General features: G+C 42.9%; 1 protein-coding gene across 1 annotated transcript in view; it reads left to right on the top strand.

Moving 5' to 3' along the window:
* MSH2 (mutS homolog 2) overlaps positions 1 to 18,838 on the top strand; it is a 231,687-nt gene that overhangs the window by 133,102 nt on the left and 79,747 nt on the right. The window contains exon 8 of the mRNA XM_029593377.1: positions 5,055 to 5,164. Coding sequence (XP_029449237.1) covers positions 5,055 to 5,164 — 110 coding nt within the window. The remainder of the gene's footprint in view (positions 1 to 5,054; positions 5,165 to 18,838) is intronic.

The raw sequence follows: 18,838 nt of genomic DNA on the forward strand, positions 1-18,838 counted from the left end.
CACTTTTTATGTTCACAAACTTTTTTATGCACTTAACTTGGGAGCACAGATTGTGCGCGCGCCTTGTCGCGCTTATTTTTTAGCTGCATTTCTCTTTTTATCGCAAGCCGTTCCAAAACACATTTACCACTGCGATGGTGTGCCGGTAAGCAAGAAGCCTAAGCTTCTTCCTTTTTGTGTTGCCTGTCATATTAGGCCTTCTTAGCCTGGCCTGGCTTTTAACCTGTGTCAGCGTTGCTCAGATGCTCAGGGAGAGTTGTCTTCCTCAGATTTTGCTAAGCCTGGCTCTTGACATTCTGATGATGGGGTGGTCATGGCCTTGAATGGGGGGATGCCAGATTTTGGTTCTCCCTTGACTGGCTCCTCTGCTGGCAAGAGCAGTTCTATGGGACCAGCTCCAGTTCATTCTGGGCTTGGTCTGGACCTGGCTGCTTTTTCTTGGGTGGAATATTTTTAAGGCTTACAAGCCTTTCTTCAGGTGCAGTCCTCCTTTCCACCCCCCCCCCCTCAGCTGGTGGCTCCTCCCTCGTCCAGTCCTATGCTTACCCGCTGGGGTTCGCCTGTGCTCCCTGCGGGTGTTCCCGACAGGAATCTGGATGGCACCGATGATGAGGTTGATCTTGATTCCGTGGAAGATGGGGAAATTCCTCCAGGGCTAAAACCGTATCGAACCATGTTGCGGTTCTTTCATAGAGATGAATTGCCGGCCCTGATTTCCCAGACCTTGAAATAGCTGGGTGTCCCTGGTTCGCATGCTATGTCAGAGCCAAGGAAGAATCCCATTTTGGTTTCCTTACGTAATGCCTCTTATTTTTTCCCTGTGATGGATGCCATTTAGGAATTGATTCATCTGGAATGGGATGCCCCAGAGGCAAATTTTAAAGGGAGTCAGACATTGGAAGGCCTGTACCCCCTGGATCCAGCTGTGAGAGAACTTTTTCCCAAAGTGGATGCTCTGGTATGTGCTGTTTCTAAGTGGATGACTATCCCCGAAGAGGGAGGAGTGGCCTTGAAGGATGTACATAATAGAAGGATTGAGACTTTTTAAGCAAACCTTTGAGGTGCTGGCGATTAATTTACAGATTGCCTCCTCTTGCGCCCTAGTGGCGAGATTTGTCTGCTTCTCTCTTAGGAAGTTGATGAGTCGGGAGGGACTTCCAGGACAGTTTTGGAACTTGCTGCCGCCTTTTTAGAAATGCAGACTGTAATTTGGTCTGGACCTTGGCCAGAGGAGTGGCTTCAGTGATAGCGGCCAGGCATCAACTCTGGTTGTGAATTTGGTCAGCTGACACAGTTTCCAAAGCCAGTCTTACCAAGATGCCCTTTAAGGGCTCGCTCTTGTTTGGGAGCGAGTTGGAGAAACTAGCTAGTAAGTGGGGCGAGTCTCTGGTTCCTTGGTTGCCGGAGGATAAGAAACAGTTACAGCGCCCCTTTGGTATGAGGGGCTATTTCCAGGGTTCCAGGTGTTTTCGTCCCTACAGAGGGAAGACCTTTCAGCAGACTCTGCCTTTGGAAGGTCTCTGTCCTTTCATCCCTGACAGCCCAAGAGAGGAGCGGGCTCGGGTAGTGGACCTTCCTGAGCTTTCCAATGAAGGTTTTCTGACCCACCTTCTGGAACAGGAAATAGGGGGATGTCTCTCTCTCTCTTTTATTGGAGGTGGATCAAGATCATGTCTGACCTGTGGGTCCTGAAGATGATACATGAAGGGAGTGCACTGGAATTTTGCAGTATTTCTCAGGACTCCTCAGACTGAGGGCTGTGGTTCCGGTACACATGTCTCAAAGTATAGGGTGATATTCAATTTATTTTGTTGTGCCCAAGAAGATGGGCTCCTTTATTCCCATCTTGGTTCTCTAGAGGGTCAACTGTCTCTTGAAGGTGATTCATTTTCAAATGGAAATCTTACGCTCTGTGATAATAGCAGCACAGTCGGGGGAATTTCTGACCTCCTTGGATCTGTCAGAGGTTTGCCTTCATATTCCCATCCGATTGTAATGCTAACGCTTTCTACACTTTGCAGTGTTGGGGTGCCATTAGCAGTTTCGGGAGCTGCCTTTTGGTTTAGCCACTGCTCCCAGGACATTTTCCAAGATTATGGAGTAGTAGTGGCGGCCTTGCAAAAAGAGGGAATTCTGGTGCACCAGTGTATGGACGACTACCTAATTCAAGCCAAGTCTCAGGAAGAGAGCTGCCTGGTGACACACAAGGTGATCTTCTTATTGCAGGTGCTCGGTTGGGTGGTGAACCTGACCAAGAGCAATCTTTAGCCATCCTAGTCGTTGAAGTATCTAGGGGTCCGGTTTGACATGGGACAAGACAGAATTTCCTACTGGAAGTTCAGATCCAGAAATTGATGTCTTAAGTGCGTCAGTTGATGAACTCCATATGCCCAATGGTGTTGTCCTACCTACAGGTACTCGGCTTGATGGCGACTACCCTGGAAGTAGTGTCATGGGCAAGGGCGCATATGTGTCCTCTTCAGCACTGTCTATCTCGTTGGAACCCACAGTCTCAGGATTATGCGGTTTGGCTCCACTTGCCGATGGAAATCTGCTCACCCCTCCAGTGGCGGTTGTAGGAGGATCTTCTGAGAAAGGGAGTTCCCTTGGCATCTCTAGCCTAGTTGGTACTCATGACAAATGCGAGTCTCCACGGTTGGGGGGCTCACTGTCTGTAGTTAACGGCCAGGGCCGTTGAAATACCGAGGAGTCCCGCTGGAACATCAATCGCCTGGAGGCCTGGGCGGTATGCTTGCATTCTTGCAGTTCAGCCACAGGCTGCGGAATCAAGCAGTTTGCATGATGTCGGACAACGCGAAGACAGTGGCCTATAATCAATCACCAGGGAGGAACAAAGAGCCAGCAAGTGTCACAGGAAATAGACCAGCTGATGGAATGGGTGGAAAGCCATCTGCAAATGATCTTGGCCTCTTACGTTGTAGGAAAAGACAACGTAAGGGCAGACTCTCAGCAGGGAGAATCTGGACGCAGGAGACTGTGTTGTCAGCCGAAGCATTTCAACTGATTGTGGATCGCTGGGGCCTTCCGTTCCTAGAACTGCTGGCGACTTCTCGAAATGCGAAATTTCCTCAATTCTACAGTTGCAGGAGAGATCCGTGGTCCCTGGGAATAGATGCTGTTGTACAGGTCTGGCCGAAGACAGATTGCTTTATGCCTTTCCTCCATGGCCCTTGCTGGGCAGGATAATTGGCAAGATTGAAGGCAACAGGGGGCTAGTACTGCTGGTGGCGCTGGACTGGCCCAGGTGGCCATGGTATGCAGATTTTGATGACTCCTGATGGAGGCCCTCCATCTTTTGCCACATGTAGATCTACTACAGCAGGGATTGGTTCTTCATGAGGATCTGACTGTTCTGTCTTACGGTTTGGCCCTTGAGAGGACTCGCCTGTTAAAATGTGGTTATTCTCTGTGGTGATTGCCACTTTACTCTGCGCTCTTAAGTTCTCTACTTCTTTGGCTTATGTGAAGGCTTGGAGTGTTTTTGAGGCCTGGTGTGAGGAGCTGGGTGTTCTTCCTCATTCAGTTAAGATCCCTCTCATTCTGGATTTTCTGCAGGATGGATTGAATAAAGGCTTGGCCCTTAATTCCTTGAAGGTGCTCTTGCCTGTTTCAGAGGCCTGGTGCATGGTGTTTCCTTGTCGTCTCATCTTGATGTGGCCCATTTTATGAAGGGAGTGATGCATCTTAGGCCTCCCTTGAGGTTACCGGTTCCATTGAGGAGTCTTAATTTGGTTCTGGACTTTTTGGCGGGCCCTATATTCCGACCATTGCAAAGCCTTTCATTATGGTTGTTGACCTTGAAGACTGTGTTCCTGGTGGCTACATGTTCTGCTTGAGGGATTTCTGAACTGCAGGCCTTGTTTTGCTGGGAGCCGTTCCTTCGGGTGACTCTGGGGGCGTTACAGCTGCATACTGTTCCAACCTTCATGCCCAAGGTAGTCTCAGACTTTCACTTGAATCAGTCTATCTCCTTGCCATCCCTGGATAAGGTCAGGGATGTGGAGGAGTATCGCCTCTTGAGCTCCTTGGATGTCAAGTGACTTGTTGTGCGGTATCTGGAGGTCTCTGAACCTTTTCGAAAGACAGATTGCCTGTTTGATCTCCATGGCGTGAGTAAGCAGGGTGCTCCGGCTTCATGAGCTACCATAGCTCATTGGATTAAGGAAGTAGTCACGGCCACTTATGTGGATGCTGAAAAGCCATTGCCTACTCAGGTTAGGGCTCATTCCACTAGGGCTCAGGCAGTGTCATGGGTGGAGGTTAGTCTGTTGTCTCCTGTTGATATCTGCCAAGCTGCGACGTGGTCCTCCTTACATACTTTTTCCAGGTTTTATCGTCTGGATGTGCAGGCCTGGGAGGATGCAGCCTTTTTACATGCGATGTTGACTGGACTGCGGGCAGCCTCCCACCCTGTTGGGGAGTAGCTTTGGTACATCCCACTGGTCCTGAATCCATCACAGTAGGAAATAAGAAATTACTTACCTGATAATTTAATTTTCCTTAGTGTAGACAGATGGTCTCAGCTTCCCGCCCTCAGCTGTTGAATGTGTCAATAGTCCTCCTGTGGGGCTCTGGGTCCCAAGGGATTACTAGTAAGTGTTCACCCAGTCCCTAGCTTGGGGCACCTAGAATCTTAAGTGAGTTCAGTATTTATTTTTGGTTGAGTACAGTTCTGGTTATCTGTTTTTAATCACGTTTTTTGCTAGTCTGTCCCCAGTTGCTTCTGAAGAGAATACTGGCAGGCCAGGGTCACTGCAGGGCTACAAGGCTATATATACTATGATGTAGGCTTACTCCGTCTCCATCTACTGGCAGGGGAGCATAAATCCACTGGTCCTGAGTCCATCTGTCTACACTAAGGAAAACAAAATGATCAGGTAAGTAATTTCTCCATTGTGTGTCCATACTAGGAGAGCACTAGTAGACTCCTACTTATCCCTTAAGTAAAATTTTTCATGTCACATCTGAACTGGAACTTTTACTGCTCATGTGTTATACTTGCTGTCCAACTTAATATTTTCTTTCTTCGATAGGAACTCACCAGATGTTGCTGCTGGCAGTTTTTGTAACACCTCTTAACGATCTCATTGTTGATTTCTCCAAGTTTCAAGAAATGATCGAAACTACTTTGGACATGGATCAGGTATGTGATTTTATGAGCTCACAACTGGATTTCTTAAGGAATATTTCATTGCAGTCTCCTAGTACTCTGGCCTTTTTTGAACTTTGTCTTTATTTAAGAGACATTGTCACACAGTACAAATAACTGCAATAGAGCTCAACTAGAACATCTCATAGAGCAAGTCTTTAAGCAAATATTACTCAAGAATCCACACATCTCTTGGTTTTATATAACCCCAAAAGATATACCCAAAGCAAAGCGATGCAGCTATTTCCTTCCACCCCACAAGTCACAGCCCTTCATGCTGGTCAGTGCTCACACATGCAAACACAGCGCCTATATTTAATTAGATATGTAGTGCTGTGAACATTGCCATCAAAGATTGAGTGAATGAGGACTCCACGATCGGATGAATGCGGTCTGCACTAGAACTTTATAGCAAGCATGGCAGCAGTGCTGTTCAGACTATGCAAATTTGGGTCTGCTGTCTGTTGATGTTGGCAAGGATTGGATGCGTTACAAAGGATGTTGTACCTGGGAGATGCTGACCAGGAGAGGGTCCTGAAAGATTCCTCCTCCAAAGGGGCTTCTTGCCTTTTGCCAATATGAATACGTGAATAACTCGCAGCAATCTCTTGGGGAAAACTGATAGAGAGACAAATGAAGAAAAAACAAAACTGTACGGTAGATTCTTAGATTTCTTAATATTGTGTTCTGATGTGTGGAGCAAGGCTTTGAAGGCAAGATGACTAAAGTCATGCATATTTTAAATTTATAGTTATCTCAGAGGGCCATATCAAAGCAACACTAAACACATTGTGACAAAATCCTATGCCGCTAAAGCAAAAATCAATTACAAAAATTATTACAAAATGACATAAAAGCACAATGTATTAAGCAGATTATAAGCAAAATGCTAGGCAAGCCAGAATATAAATAATGTATGCAAATACTAAAATTATAAAGTACAAAGATAAAAATGAAAGGGAAGAATGTGAGAAGGGATGATTTGCCTTGTAGCGTTGAACCTCATGTAATTGCTTTGAATGCCGCCCCATTCCCAGTTCCCTAATCACCTGCTCACCCAGCATTGACCTTGGGGGAATATTTAGCTGACTTCAATAAACAAAGAAAATGCTTTCCTTGAAAAAAAAAGAAATTGTAAGGCATTTAACTCATGAGATGAAGCTGTAGGAAAGGGAGGCTCAGAGGAAGCATGAGGAAATGCTTCTTCACCGAGAGGATGGTGGATACCTGGCATAGTCTGTCAGCAGAGGTAACGGACATGGTAATCGTGTATAAAGACGTAAAGCAACCCCAATAGCATAAAGGGTTTTTAAAAATGTTTTGTAGTGTTTAAACTCTCCACATCCACAAAAAAGTGTGAGCTCCAAAGTGAAAAAAACAAACAAACTATGAAACATATTTACAAAAATACTTCCCAGCATCCAGATACAATCAGGATAAAAAAAAAAAAAAAGCCACTGGCTGAAAAGATCGCCACTCTTAACAGCCATGGAGGTCCTCATCTGACATGTGCCATGTTTTGGCTTCTGCCTGCATCAGGGTTACTGGAATGATCCCAAATGTTTTATCTGCGCTCCACACACAGCACCGAATGGAGCGCACATTGGGAATTTTATCACATGTAATAATACAATAATCTTGGGAGACTTTAACATACACTTTGATGCCGCCCCCCACTCATCCAATTGTGATGCCCTCCTCACAGCCCTCAATGCAATGGGATTCACCCAGATTGTCAACAAACCCACACACAAAGCAGGACACACCCTGGACCTTATCTTCATCAACTCTAATTTCTCCAACACCATGGAACCTGCTTGTACCCCTATTCCCTGGTCAGACCACTTTCTGATAACAACCACTCTCTCTACAAAAAAACAGCCACCCACCCCCCAGCACCTCACCTCCATTCATTTCAGGAAACCATGTGCTTCCGACACTCTCAGTGAGCAGCTCTCCAAGGAACTCACAAACCTAGACCTATCCAACTCCAACACAGCCGTGCACTCCTGGCACAAGGTTACGGAAGTGGTAGCAAACAAGCTTTGCCCATCAATCTCGAAACTAATTAACCCTACAAAAAAAGGAAATCAACCCTGGTTCTCCAGCGAACTCAAACAGATAAAACAAGAACTACGTCACAAAGAAAACAAATGGCGCAAAGCCCCCTCCCCATCTACTCTTTCATCATACAGAGGAACCTTACATCTCTACAGGACATCAATTCAAAAATCAAAAAGAGATTACTACGCCAATAAAATCCATGATCTCCAATATGACGCAAAAGCTCTTTTTTCATATGTTTCCCAAATCACAAAGTCACTACCACCGTAGATACCTGACGAACAGGCCCAATCCAAGGCAAACGAGCTAGCCTTGTTCTTTCAGCTGAAGATCTCAAACACGCTCGCACTCCTTCCAACCAAGACCATCCCCCTCGACTCTTTCGCTAACACCCACAAGTTTAAGGGAGCCAAATTCGACAACTTCGAATTAACCTCCTCTAAAGAGATCGAATCCATCCTAAAGAGACAGAAACCATCCAGCCACCCAACAGACAACATACCTTCCAAGCTACTGCTCCTCATCCCTAACACAATCTCCGGACCCCTGGCCAACATCATAAACTGCTGCTTAACCCAAGGATTGTACCCAGACAGTCTAAAAAACGCCTCTCTTAAACCCCTCCTTAAGAAACATAATTTAGACCCCAGCAATCTTGCTAATTTCCGCCCCATCTCGAATCTACCTTTCCTAGCCAAACTTATAGAGAAAGTGGTTAATATCCAGCTCTCAGAATATTTAGAAGATTACAACATACTTTACCCTTCCCAATATGGTTTCCGCAAATCACGCAATACAGAAACCTTGCTCATCTCTCTAACAGACCATATCATCATGGGACTGGACAAAGGACACGCCTTTCTTCTAATCCTCCTGGACATCTCGGTGGCTTTTGACACAGTCAACCACACCATCCTCCTGAATCGCCTATCAGACATAGGCATTTCAGGGTCAGTCCACAACTGGTTCAAGTGTTTCCTTAGTAATAGAAGCTTTAAGGTCAAGATCAACAATAAAGAATCTCCATCGACTAATTCCTCTCTGGGCGTACCCCAAGGATCCTCTCTGTCCCCCACCCTTTTCAATATCTACCTCCTCCCCCTTTGCCAAATGTTAACAAGTCTCAACCTTATTCACTACATTTACGCAGACGATGTCCAGATTCTGATTCCAATAACAGAATCTATTAATAAATCCCTCTCGCTCTGGAACAACTGCCTTCAATCTATCACTAGTCTCCTCAACAGTCTAAATTTGGTTCTCAACGCCGCTAAGACCGAACTCCTCCTCATTTCCTCCAACCAAGACAACCTCCTACCTCAGACCCACCACAACTACCCCCTCACCCACACTCAGGTTAGAGATCTTGGGGTAATACTCGACAACCGCCTCAATCTAAAGAATATGATCAATACCACAATCAAAGACTGCTTCCACAGACTACAGATATTAAAAAGACTCAAACCTCTCCTATATTTCCATGACTTTAGGACAGTCCTTCAAGCCCTGATATTTGCCAAAATAGACTACTGCAGCGCTCTACTCACTGGCCTACCTAACTCAACCACCAAGCCATTACAGATGATACAGAACTCCGCAGCCAGAATTTTGACCAGCACCAACCGGAGAGTTCATATCACCCCCATCCTCCGAAACCTTCACTGGTTACCAGTCATCTACAGAGTCCTACACAAATCACTATCTTTAATACACACATCCATCCATAATCACCTCCATCTTGATCTTGAAATCCCTTTCAAACTCCATACCTCCAACAGACCAATGAGAGAAATCTACAAAGGTGCGCTTCAAGCCCCTTCAACTAAAGTCACGCGCCTCACCTCAACCAGGGACCGAGCCTTTTCGACAGCAGGCCCAGCCATCTGGAACAACCTCCCCGCAGAACTCAGGCTGGAACCGTGCCTACTAACATTCAAGAAAAAACTCAAAACATGGCTGTTCCGCCAAGCCTTCCCGGATCCCTCGGACACACATTAGATGATCCCGCTCAAGAGCAATGAAACCTCTCTATCTCTCTAAATACCGCATTCGCTCTAGTCCATCTTTTAATAATTGGACTTACACTAGACCGGATTATGTTATGTCTCTCTTGTATTTAATCTAATTTAATACCCTCTTCGGGCTTTTTCTTCCAGCTGCCTAAGCTTCCAAGTTTACAGTCCTTGTTAAATGTAACTTTTCGTCTTTTATTGCTTTTGTATTTTGTTTCTTGAATATAAAAAGTTGTTCCTTCTGTTATCTACCCTTGTTCGATGTAAACCGATTTGATATGGTATTTAACCATGAAGGTCGGTATAGAAAAATGCTAAACAAATAAAATAAATAAATAAATGTTGGGTCGCATTGTAATCTGCAATGTGAACATGCCCAGTTGCACGCAAAACTGTGTTCATTCAAGCTGGAAAATGTCACATGGTGAGTTTGGGCTAATCATGCTTTCTATTTTATAGAAGTCAAAAGATGTCCAACACCTCTGTGTGTTTGCTTTTCGAAACATGTGCCAAATTTATTGTAAACCGGTGTGATATCTCAATTGAGATGAATGTCGGTATATAAAAATAATAAATAAATAAATAAATAAAAATGTATTGCTTTGTGAGGAAAATATATGTAACACTTAGGATTGTTCCATATTGGACTCTTATCTTCACCAGGGAGGACGTCCTTGGCTGTTGGATGAGTGACTCATTCATCCAGTAGCTTGTTTCTGTATTCTGTCTGTGTCACAAAATATTTTTTGTATATTTTACATTTGGTAGATTTTGGCATTATTTTGACTTGGATATACATTTTTTTTGTGAATGTGTGTGTCAGCACATCTTTGAGCCCTATAAAAAAAAATGTGGGACAGATGTGGGATTGATTTATCTGTAGATGTTTCTCCTGCCTGATATGATTGCCCTCAGAGATTCACTTTGCAGTTATTTACTCTTTTGGAAGTACAAAGACCAGGGGCATACAAGGAAGTTACTGGGTAATACATTTACAACTAATAAAAAATATTTTTTTACTCAATGCATAATTAAGCTCTGGAATTTGTTGCCAGAAGATGTGGTGAAAGCTATTAGTGTAGCTGAGTTTAAAAAATGTTTGGACAAGTTCCTGGAGGAAAAGTCCATTAACTATTATTAAGGTGGAGTTGCAGATATTCACTGCTGGCCCTATCCTGTGGAATGCTTTTCCAGGTCCCCTACGACAAATCTCTTGCAGGAAGGAATTTAAGAAAGCGTTAAAAACCCATCTGTTTTCTGAAGCGTTTGGGAATTCAGAATCAACTAGTTAATTCAGTTAAAGTTATTGAAAATTAATCTGTGGAAACATGTTTGAGGAGAGAAAGTTTCTTTGTTACTTTAACTATTTTCCCACTTTTGAGTTTTTAAAAGTAATGGCCAATTCTTGTAACCTTTGACTCACTTATTTTTAAGTTATTGATCATGATTTTAAATTTGTATTTTTATTCAAACTTAATTTATTTTTACTTTATTTCTTTATTCTTTTTAAAATTTATATTTTTATATTTTAGAAGTTATTTTACGTTGATTTGTTATAATCACATTGTTGTAAACCGCTTTGGTCAATGTCTCATTGGTAAAACGGTATAAAAATATGTTAAATAAATAAATAGGATAAGCAGCTTGGAATCTGTCTACCTCTTGGGAACCTGCCCAGGTACTTGTGACCTGGATTAGCCACTGTTGGAAACGGGATACTGGGATTGCTGGACCTTTGGTCTGACCCAGTATGGCAAGTCTTATGTTCTTATGCCTAATCCTTTGATTAGTCCTCCTGTTTGGTCTGTTTTCTCTGCTTCCTTGTTTTACACTGGGAGTATCCCATCAGTTTGTTTTTTTGTAGTACCTTTGTGTCTTGCTTTGTTTGCCCGACTTGATCAAAGCATTAGCATAATGAAATGGTTTCTGACCAGTTACTCTTACACAGGTTCTGATGGTTTAGATTTGTCTATTAAACAACAGCTCACTGGATGCACACAACCAAAGGCAGAACCTTGCTGCTTAACAACCATCAATTTTATTTCAAAATGTCATCATTTGCACTGAGGCAGATGGGAGGTTTTACTCTAGTGGCTGTTTCACCTCCACTTTCTATGAGGGCATGCCCAATATCCATCAAAAGATCTTTGCGTAGTCCAAAATAATGCAACCATTCTTCATAGTATTATATCGCCAAGAGAATCTTAATGTGAGAAACATAATCATTCAAAATACACATTTTCAAAAGCTTTTAGAAAATAAATCTGCTTTTATCATTCTTCCAGGTACAGGAAGTTGATTTACCTCCTAATAGTCCAAATAGCTATGTGATATTCATCTTGCCCTTACCAGTCAAAAGTACTTGGCAGCGTCATATTGACTCCCTATGATTTACTGTGCTGCTTTTGGTCTGTTTTCAGTGTATTTCCATCAGTCTGAATCTTACTTATAAGTATCTTGTTTTAACATGTCGGCATTAACTTTAGCTTCTCTTGTTATTTCTCATGCTTTTGATAGCCCAAGCATAAAAATGTATATATTTTTTTCAGTAGCAGTAGTGTTTGCAGTTCATTTGAGCAAGTATTGAAGTAATTAGTCTTAGTTGTCTAAAGCACTTAAGGGATCTTTTAGCTGAAAAAGCTCTGTGGCGTGCTACTATGCTGTACAAGGCAAATGTGCTGAGGAATTGGGCAACGCATAATATTGCATTCATATATTCAGCTGCAATAACCACCATGTAATTTATTGTACCACTTGAGACTTCAAAAAAATTCTATGTAGGTTTATGACAAAGCATTGAAAATACAATAACATATTGGTACAATAAATCCCACGTTAGTGTAGTTAATCACAAGGAGTCTTCTGCAGTAGCCAAGCATATTTTATGTGGTCAGAATACTAAGTTAAGTGTGTTTGCATTTCAGGGTGGTGGTAATGTTTGAGATCATTTAAAGGTGTTAGTTGGAAGAGAATTTCTTCAAGAAATTGAATGGCATTTTGGGCTAAATGCTGTATTTCAAATTGAATGTAACACATTTTAGATCAGGCAATAATATTTATTCACGTGACAACAAGCAGAGTTTTTCAAGTGTGGAATAACTGTAGTATCTTAAGGGCTATATAAGTGCTTTCTTGGTTGACACTGTGAATGATCGCATCTCTTCTGGAGGAAGCAGAATGAAACTCTTCTCTCCAGCTTATTCAGTGGCTCTGAAAGTCCAGGCCTTGTGGCTTCCAAATAGTTTGGCTTTTTATGGTAACCAAAATATGCAAATTAACCTGCTTCTGAGACCAAATCTGTGTAACTGTCTTACTGCTGATTGCTATGAATATCCCAAAAACCAAAGCATGAGGAGTGGACTTGCTCTACCTTCAGGTGGCTCCGCTATATTCGGCAACATTTTGAAATAGTTATGTTGAATAGCAGGATTCTGCATTGACTGTGTGTCCAGTGCACCAATTTTTTTTTTAAACAGCGTTTACCACATTAAAGGTAAAAGAAATATTAGGATGCTTTTCTACCATTATTCTGTATTAGGGAAAATAAAACCTTGGTCCACTAGAAATATATTTAATTCAATAAAACTGTGAGTAACCTAAGTTTGTCTGCACCGGTTATCCAATGAAATAGTTCATCCAATGGAAAGTGACAGTGTGTTACTGTATGATGCAGTAATTAGAGGACCAGGTTTTTGGAATATTGCTTAGAGCAGGTGTGGTCAACTCCGGTCCTCGAGAGCCACAGACCACCTATGTTTTCAGGATATCCACAGTGAATGAGCATGGGATAGATTTGCATACAAGCATGCAAATCATATTCATTGTGGATATCCTGAAAACCAGGCCTGTTTGTGGCTCTCAGGGACCAGAGTTGGCTCAGTGTAATCCATTCCAATAATCCAGTGAACATTTCAGGAGAAAAAAAAATAGTCATCTGAAATGAGGAAGAATTGCATTTAAACCTGTTATCAGAATTTAACAGGAAACTGACTTCATGCATTTTGGTATTTGCTGTTTGGTTTTCATTTTCAGAAAAATGTATCATTTTAGTCTTTAATAGAGCAACAGGGCAGGATATAATTACTGGTTGTCATAACAACCAAGTTATGCTCTGTTCAAATTTTAATAGCCACAATAAGCCTACTAATTGGATTGTTTTCCTTTCTGTATTTGATTATTCTCTTTCACTGACTGCAATTTCTTCATTTTACTTAGGGTTATTTTTTTTTTTGCCAGTGTCTTTCCTTTGTTTGAATGCTGGTGCCGTATCAAAATAGACATAAGAAAGTATCAGTCTGACTTTGTACGGTATGTTTTTAACTTTAGAAAATGCTATTGAAAAGTGTTAAGAACGTATGCAGATGGGGACAGAAGGCAAACTAAGGGCCTCATTTTCCAAGCACTTTACCGCGTGCGATAAATTCGCAAATCAGTCATTTGGTATTCAGGGGGCGGAGTTGGGGCGGAGCATATGTAAAGCGGGAACCTGTGTATCGTGTGCGGCGAAACAGCCGCAGTGTTAGCGCGGCTGCTATCGCGGCTAATAACTACAACTCCAACCTTGCGTTATGCACTGCGTTACGGGCCTGAAAAGGATTTCCGCCATCCACGATAGTCCCAGACAGCCTGTTTCAGGCTCCAGAGAGAGAGAGAGAGAGAGAGAGAGAGAGAGACTGACTGACTGACTGACTGACTGACTTAGACTTACTATAGTGCCTATGCCCTACATAGGTATTTTAACCCCTATGGGAGGGCCACCTACTAACTCGGGGTGGGGATTAGGTATGAGTGTCGGGGGTTGGGGGCCACTTTCGCATTCCACATGAGACGTACGGACTGAACAGTGGTCTCTAGTGCAGATTTGCTGGCCGTCGGAGTGAGGACGCTCACTCCAAGCGGAGATTTGGCCAACATTCTCTCCACCTAGCATGTTGTTGCCCAGGTAGAGTGTCCATCAAGCTAGGTAGAGAGAACGTTGCCCAAACCACTTCTTGGAGTGAGCGTCCTCACTCCGACAGCCAGCAAATCTGCACTAGAGACCACTGTTCTGTCCGTAGGTCTCATGTGGAATGCGAAAGTGGCCCCCAACCCCCGACGCTCATACCTAATCCCCACCCCGAGTTAGTAGGTGGCCCTCCCATAGGGGTTAAAATACCTATATAGGGCATAGGCACTATAGTAAGTCTCTCTCTCTCTCTCTCTCGCTCTCTCTCGCTCTCCTGAAACAGGCTGTCTGGGACTATCGTGCACCGCGATAAAAGACTGAAAGAATCATCGTGCACTGGGAAAACATCGCGTGCGGCGCTAATGTTTTCGTGAATGGCGAAAACATCGCCGCACGCGATTTTTCCCCACTGCACGAAAGAAGCCTCATTTGCATTGGTAACGCCCCCTAATGCGTTACCAATGCGATATTGGAAAATAAGGCCCTAAGTATCTCAGTCGCAAAACAAAGAAATGTATAGATAAATGTTTTGGGTTTTTTTTTTCAATATATATATCTTTGCATATTTTGTATACGATGGTGGTGTGAGCTTTTTGTACCAACCTGGAGAGAAACTTTGGAGTGATGGTGTTGGATGATCTCAAGGTAGTGAAACACTGCGATAAGGCGGTGACCAGAGCCCGAGGGATGCTGTAGTGCAGGGCTACCCAAACTGGGCTGGGGGGACCCCCCAGCAAGTTAGGTTTTCAGGATATCCACAATGAATATGCATGATTTCCTGCCTTCATCGCATGCAGATTTCACTCATGCATATTCATTGTGGATATCCTAAAAACCTGATTAGCCAGGGGTCCTGCAGCATAAATTTGGAAACCGTTTCTGTAATGCACAGGGGATAGGCACAAACAACAGAAAGAAGGTGGTGATGATGCTTTTTAATAGGTCATTGGCGAGGCTGCACCAGGAGTGCTGTATTCAGTTTTGGAGGCCGTATTTCACGAAGGACATAGAGTGGCTAGAAGGGGTCCAGAGAAAAGCAGCCAAAATAGTGTGGGGTCTGTATCAGGAGTCATATAATATGAGACCTGAGGATCTAAATATGTGAACCCTAGAGGAGAGAAGGGGGAGGTATGATACAAACATTTAAATATCTGGAAAGTATTAATAATATACAGGAAGCAAATCTTTTTCAGTGGAAAGGAATTTCTAGAACTAGGAGGTCACAGCATAAAGCTCCAAGGAGGTGGACTCAAGAACAATGTCAGAAAATGCTTTTTTTTTAATGGAGAGGGTGGTGGATGCTTGGAATAACCTTCCAGAGGAGGTGATGGAGACTGAAAAGTAACATGGGATAACCTGCATGGAATGACAGTTAAAACCCTGTAAGGCAGTGGTGGTATTTTGAAAGGCTGGATGAGGAACATGGAGGGGTAGAAGAGTTGCATGTTCCGTATGTGAATTTGTAAACGCATCCACCCAAAGGAGACACATTGCTGCTGGGCAGACTGAATGAGCCATGCCTGTAAACGGCAGCAGACCAAAATGCTAATTTGGCTCCTGCAAAGTAATAAATGTTTCAATTAAGTAATCTTACTAGTCAGCTTTGGTTCATTGCAAAGACTTGATTTGCAGTATGTAGTGTATGCATTGTTTTTGTGTTTGTCATTGACTCTGCCAAAAAAGTGTTTATTCCCTTGCCATTTTCCTGACAAACCAAGTTCACATCTCATTTGCTGTAACTGGAGTGATATGTTGCTTTAAAGTTGAGGATCAGTTTTAACTTGACAGGCATTTTAGCATCACTGATTGTCGTCGTTCTCCTCTTCATAGGATGGATATTTTGGGGGAGGGTTGTGTGTGCTGGGGGGGGAGGGGAAGTCAGGGGGCTTCCCCTTGAAGGAAGACATGGTTTTGGGGGGGGGGGGGGGGAATTCCTAAGTTGTTTCTGTTTTATCATTTGTTTTCTTTATGACATCTTGTCATGGAGGTTGTTGGCATTAAGGTCAGATATCCAGATTATTTATGGATGTAACATTTAAAATGGTTCGATAAATGGTTTCAGCAATCACTATTCATTTTTTATTCCATTTAGTATACAGCATGTAGTCTGATTTGTGAACTGTTTGTGTTCTCAGCTTTTAGGGCTGGCCCAGTGGCAAATACAGTACACTATATGAAGGACCTGGGTTTGATTCCTGGCTCAGATATTCTGATTCTCAGGCCGGCTGGGGTTGGGGATTCAGCAGAGGCAGCGTTCATAGCCCTTAGTGCCCTTCCTCACCCCACATTTTGACCATTATTCAACCGTGACACCTAGTAGCCAGAAAAAGGAGCCACATTAGCTGAGTCATGAAGGGAGCCGTGTTTTGTCCTGACTGAGGACTGTGGCTGAGCTTTGCTGGGAAAGCAATATAAAAACAGGAGAAACCCTCCCCCTCACGTAGCTGTGAGTGAAGGCTAGTGGTGCTATATCACTGTAGAAGCTGGTTCCGATTGAGCTGGAAACCCAAAAGGAAAAAAACCTTGGCCAAAAAAAATGAAAACCTGAAAAAGATTTTTCTGTGGAGGATCTACGGTGGCTAATGCAACCAGATTTTATTTTCACCAAATGCTGTTGTAATGCTGCTGCTTACTTTTTTTTTTTCTCTCTAGACTAGCAGGCTCAGCTACACAGGTGGGTGATGCCATCCGAAGACAGAAAATTTCTCTCAGAGCTCAGAATGACTCGGAAGGTCTCTCCTGAGCAGGTGCAGACTTTCCTGCAGAGCTACCTGCCAAGCAAATCTTAGTCTCTTTCTTTCCACTTTTAAGAATAATGTGACAGTTTTTCCTTTTCTTCTTTCTATTACTATTCTTTATTTTTAGCAAATCTAAAAAAATATTACTTAGATAGTAATTCCATTTCCTCTTGGCATTGGCTGAAAAGAAAAGGTTCTTCCTTTTCTTTTTCTTTCTTTTGCTGTCTGCCCATCAGATATCTCTATATTTCTGCGGTGGGGGGGGGGGGGGGGGGGTTTGGGGGACAGACAGAGGGCTGGGGGGGTGGGGGTGATGTTCCATTGTAATTTATTTGGGGCCTGGTGTACCAGAGTACGACACCAGGCCTGTTCTTTCTCTTTCTTTGTTGGTGGGGGTAGGGGGTGAAAATTGAAACCATATATATATTTGCATTTTCAATTGATGTTATTTCAAGTTATCCATAAACATATTTTGCATAAAAAACTGGTTTTGCTCTCTAAACCTAAAAGATGCTTATACTCTCATCTTAATTCTTAAGATAGTCTGGAAATTTCTATTTTTCAAAAGGTAGGCGTTAATTTCTGCCGACGCTGGGGAAGTGCACAGAAAAGCAGTAAAAACTGCTTTTCTGTGCACCCTCTGACTTAATATCATGGTGATATTAAGTCGGAGGTCCCAAAAGTTAAAAGTTAAAAGTTAAAATAAATAAATAAATAAATTTAAAATCGGCTCGCGGGTTGAAAACCGGGACGCTCAATTTTGCCGGCGTCCGGTTTCTGAACCTGTGGCTGTCAGTGGGCTCGAGAACAGATGCCGGCAAAATTGAGCGTCTGCCGTCAAACCCGTTGATAGCCACCGGGATGCGCTAGTATCCCCAGCGCCTCTTTTTACCGCGGGCCCTAATTTAAATATTGTGTTTTACTGTATCACATGCACAGAACACTGGCCTGTGCGTGCGCCGGGCGAGCGCGAACTTTACTGTATCGGCCTGTTAGAGTTTCTCATCCATTTCCCTCAGTTCCTCTCTTTTCAAGAACCTTTTAAAAACCGAGAAGGGATGAAGGTCAAATGATGCTGATATCCCCCTTTTGACCTCATCAACTGTGGTTTCGCTGGCTCCAGTCCTAGCTATTCAGCCATCAATAAGGTTGCAGATACTGCCCATGTTCATCGCACAATGTAGTAGAAATCTCTACATCCCCCAACCTTCAGTCTCTGGCTTTGATAACTTGGATGTTGAAAGTTAATTCATTAAATCCATGCAGTTGCTTACTAGAGTAAAGGAAATTCTCCTGACTTGAAGGAAATACTCGACCAGAATGTCTTACAACTTTTAAGTGGAAAAGATTTACTAACTAGTGCTCAAAATTCAGACTGGACCTCTTCATCTACCAAGCTTTTTCCTCTGGTTTAAAAATGAACTTGGTCAGAGTTGACCTTCATGCAATAGCAGCATACCAAGAGAATTTTGAAGGCGTTTGTTTCCCACCTTTAGTATAGGATGCTCCTGTACCTTGATACCTGAATATACTCCTGCTCAGCTCATGAAACCACTCTTTGAACCATTGGCAACCACAGAACTGAAATACCTTTCTTGGAAATTTTAATTTTTGATAGCTTATTTTGCTCAAAGAATAAGTGAATTACAAGCACTAGGCTCATTCTGTCCTTATATTTGGTTCTTTCATAACAGTAGTTTTAAAAAAAATTCATCTTAATTTTTTCCCCCCAAGTAGTTTCTCAGTTTTGTTTGAATCACTCCATTGTATTGTCTTTATTCTTTACAAGGCCACGTGCCCATAAAGGTAAGCATTGTCTTCTTTCTTTGGACTAAAGAAGAGCTCTACTTTTCTATCTGCAAAAAGCGCAGGCCCATAGAAAATCCTCCTTTATTTTTATTTATCTATA

The sequence above is a fragment of the Rhinatrema bivittatum genome, chromosome 3 (assembly GCF_901001135.1).
Source record: "Rhinatrema bivittatum chromosome 3, aRhiBiv1.1, whole genome shotgun sequence".
Lineage (NCBI taxonomy): Eukaryota > Metazoa > Chordata > Amphibia > Gymnophiona > Rhinatrematidae > Rhinatrema > Rhinatrema bivittatum.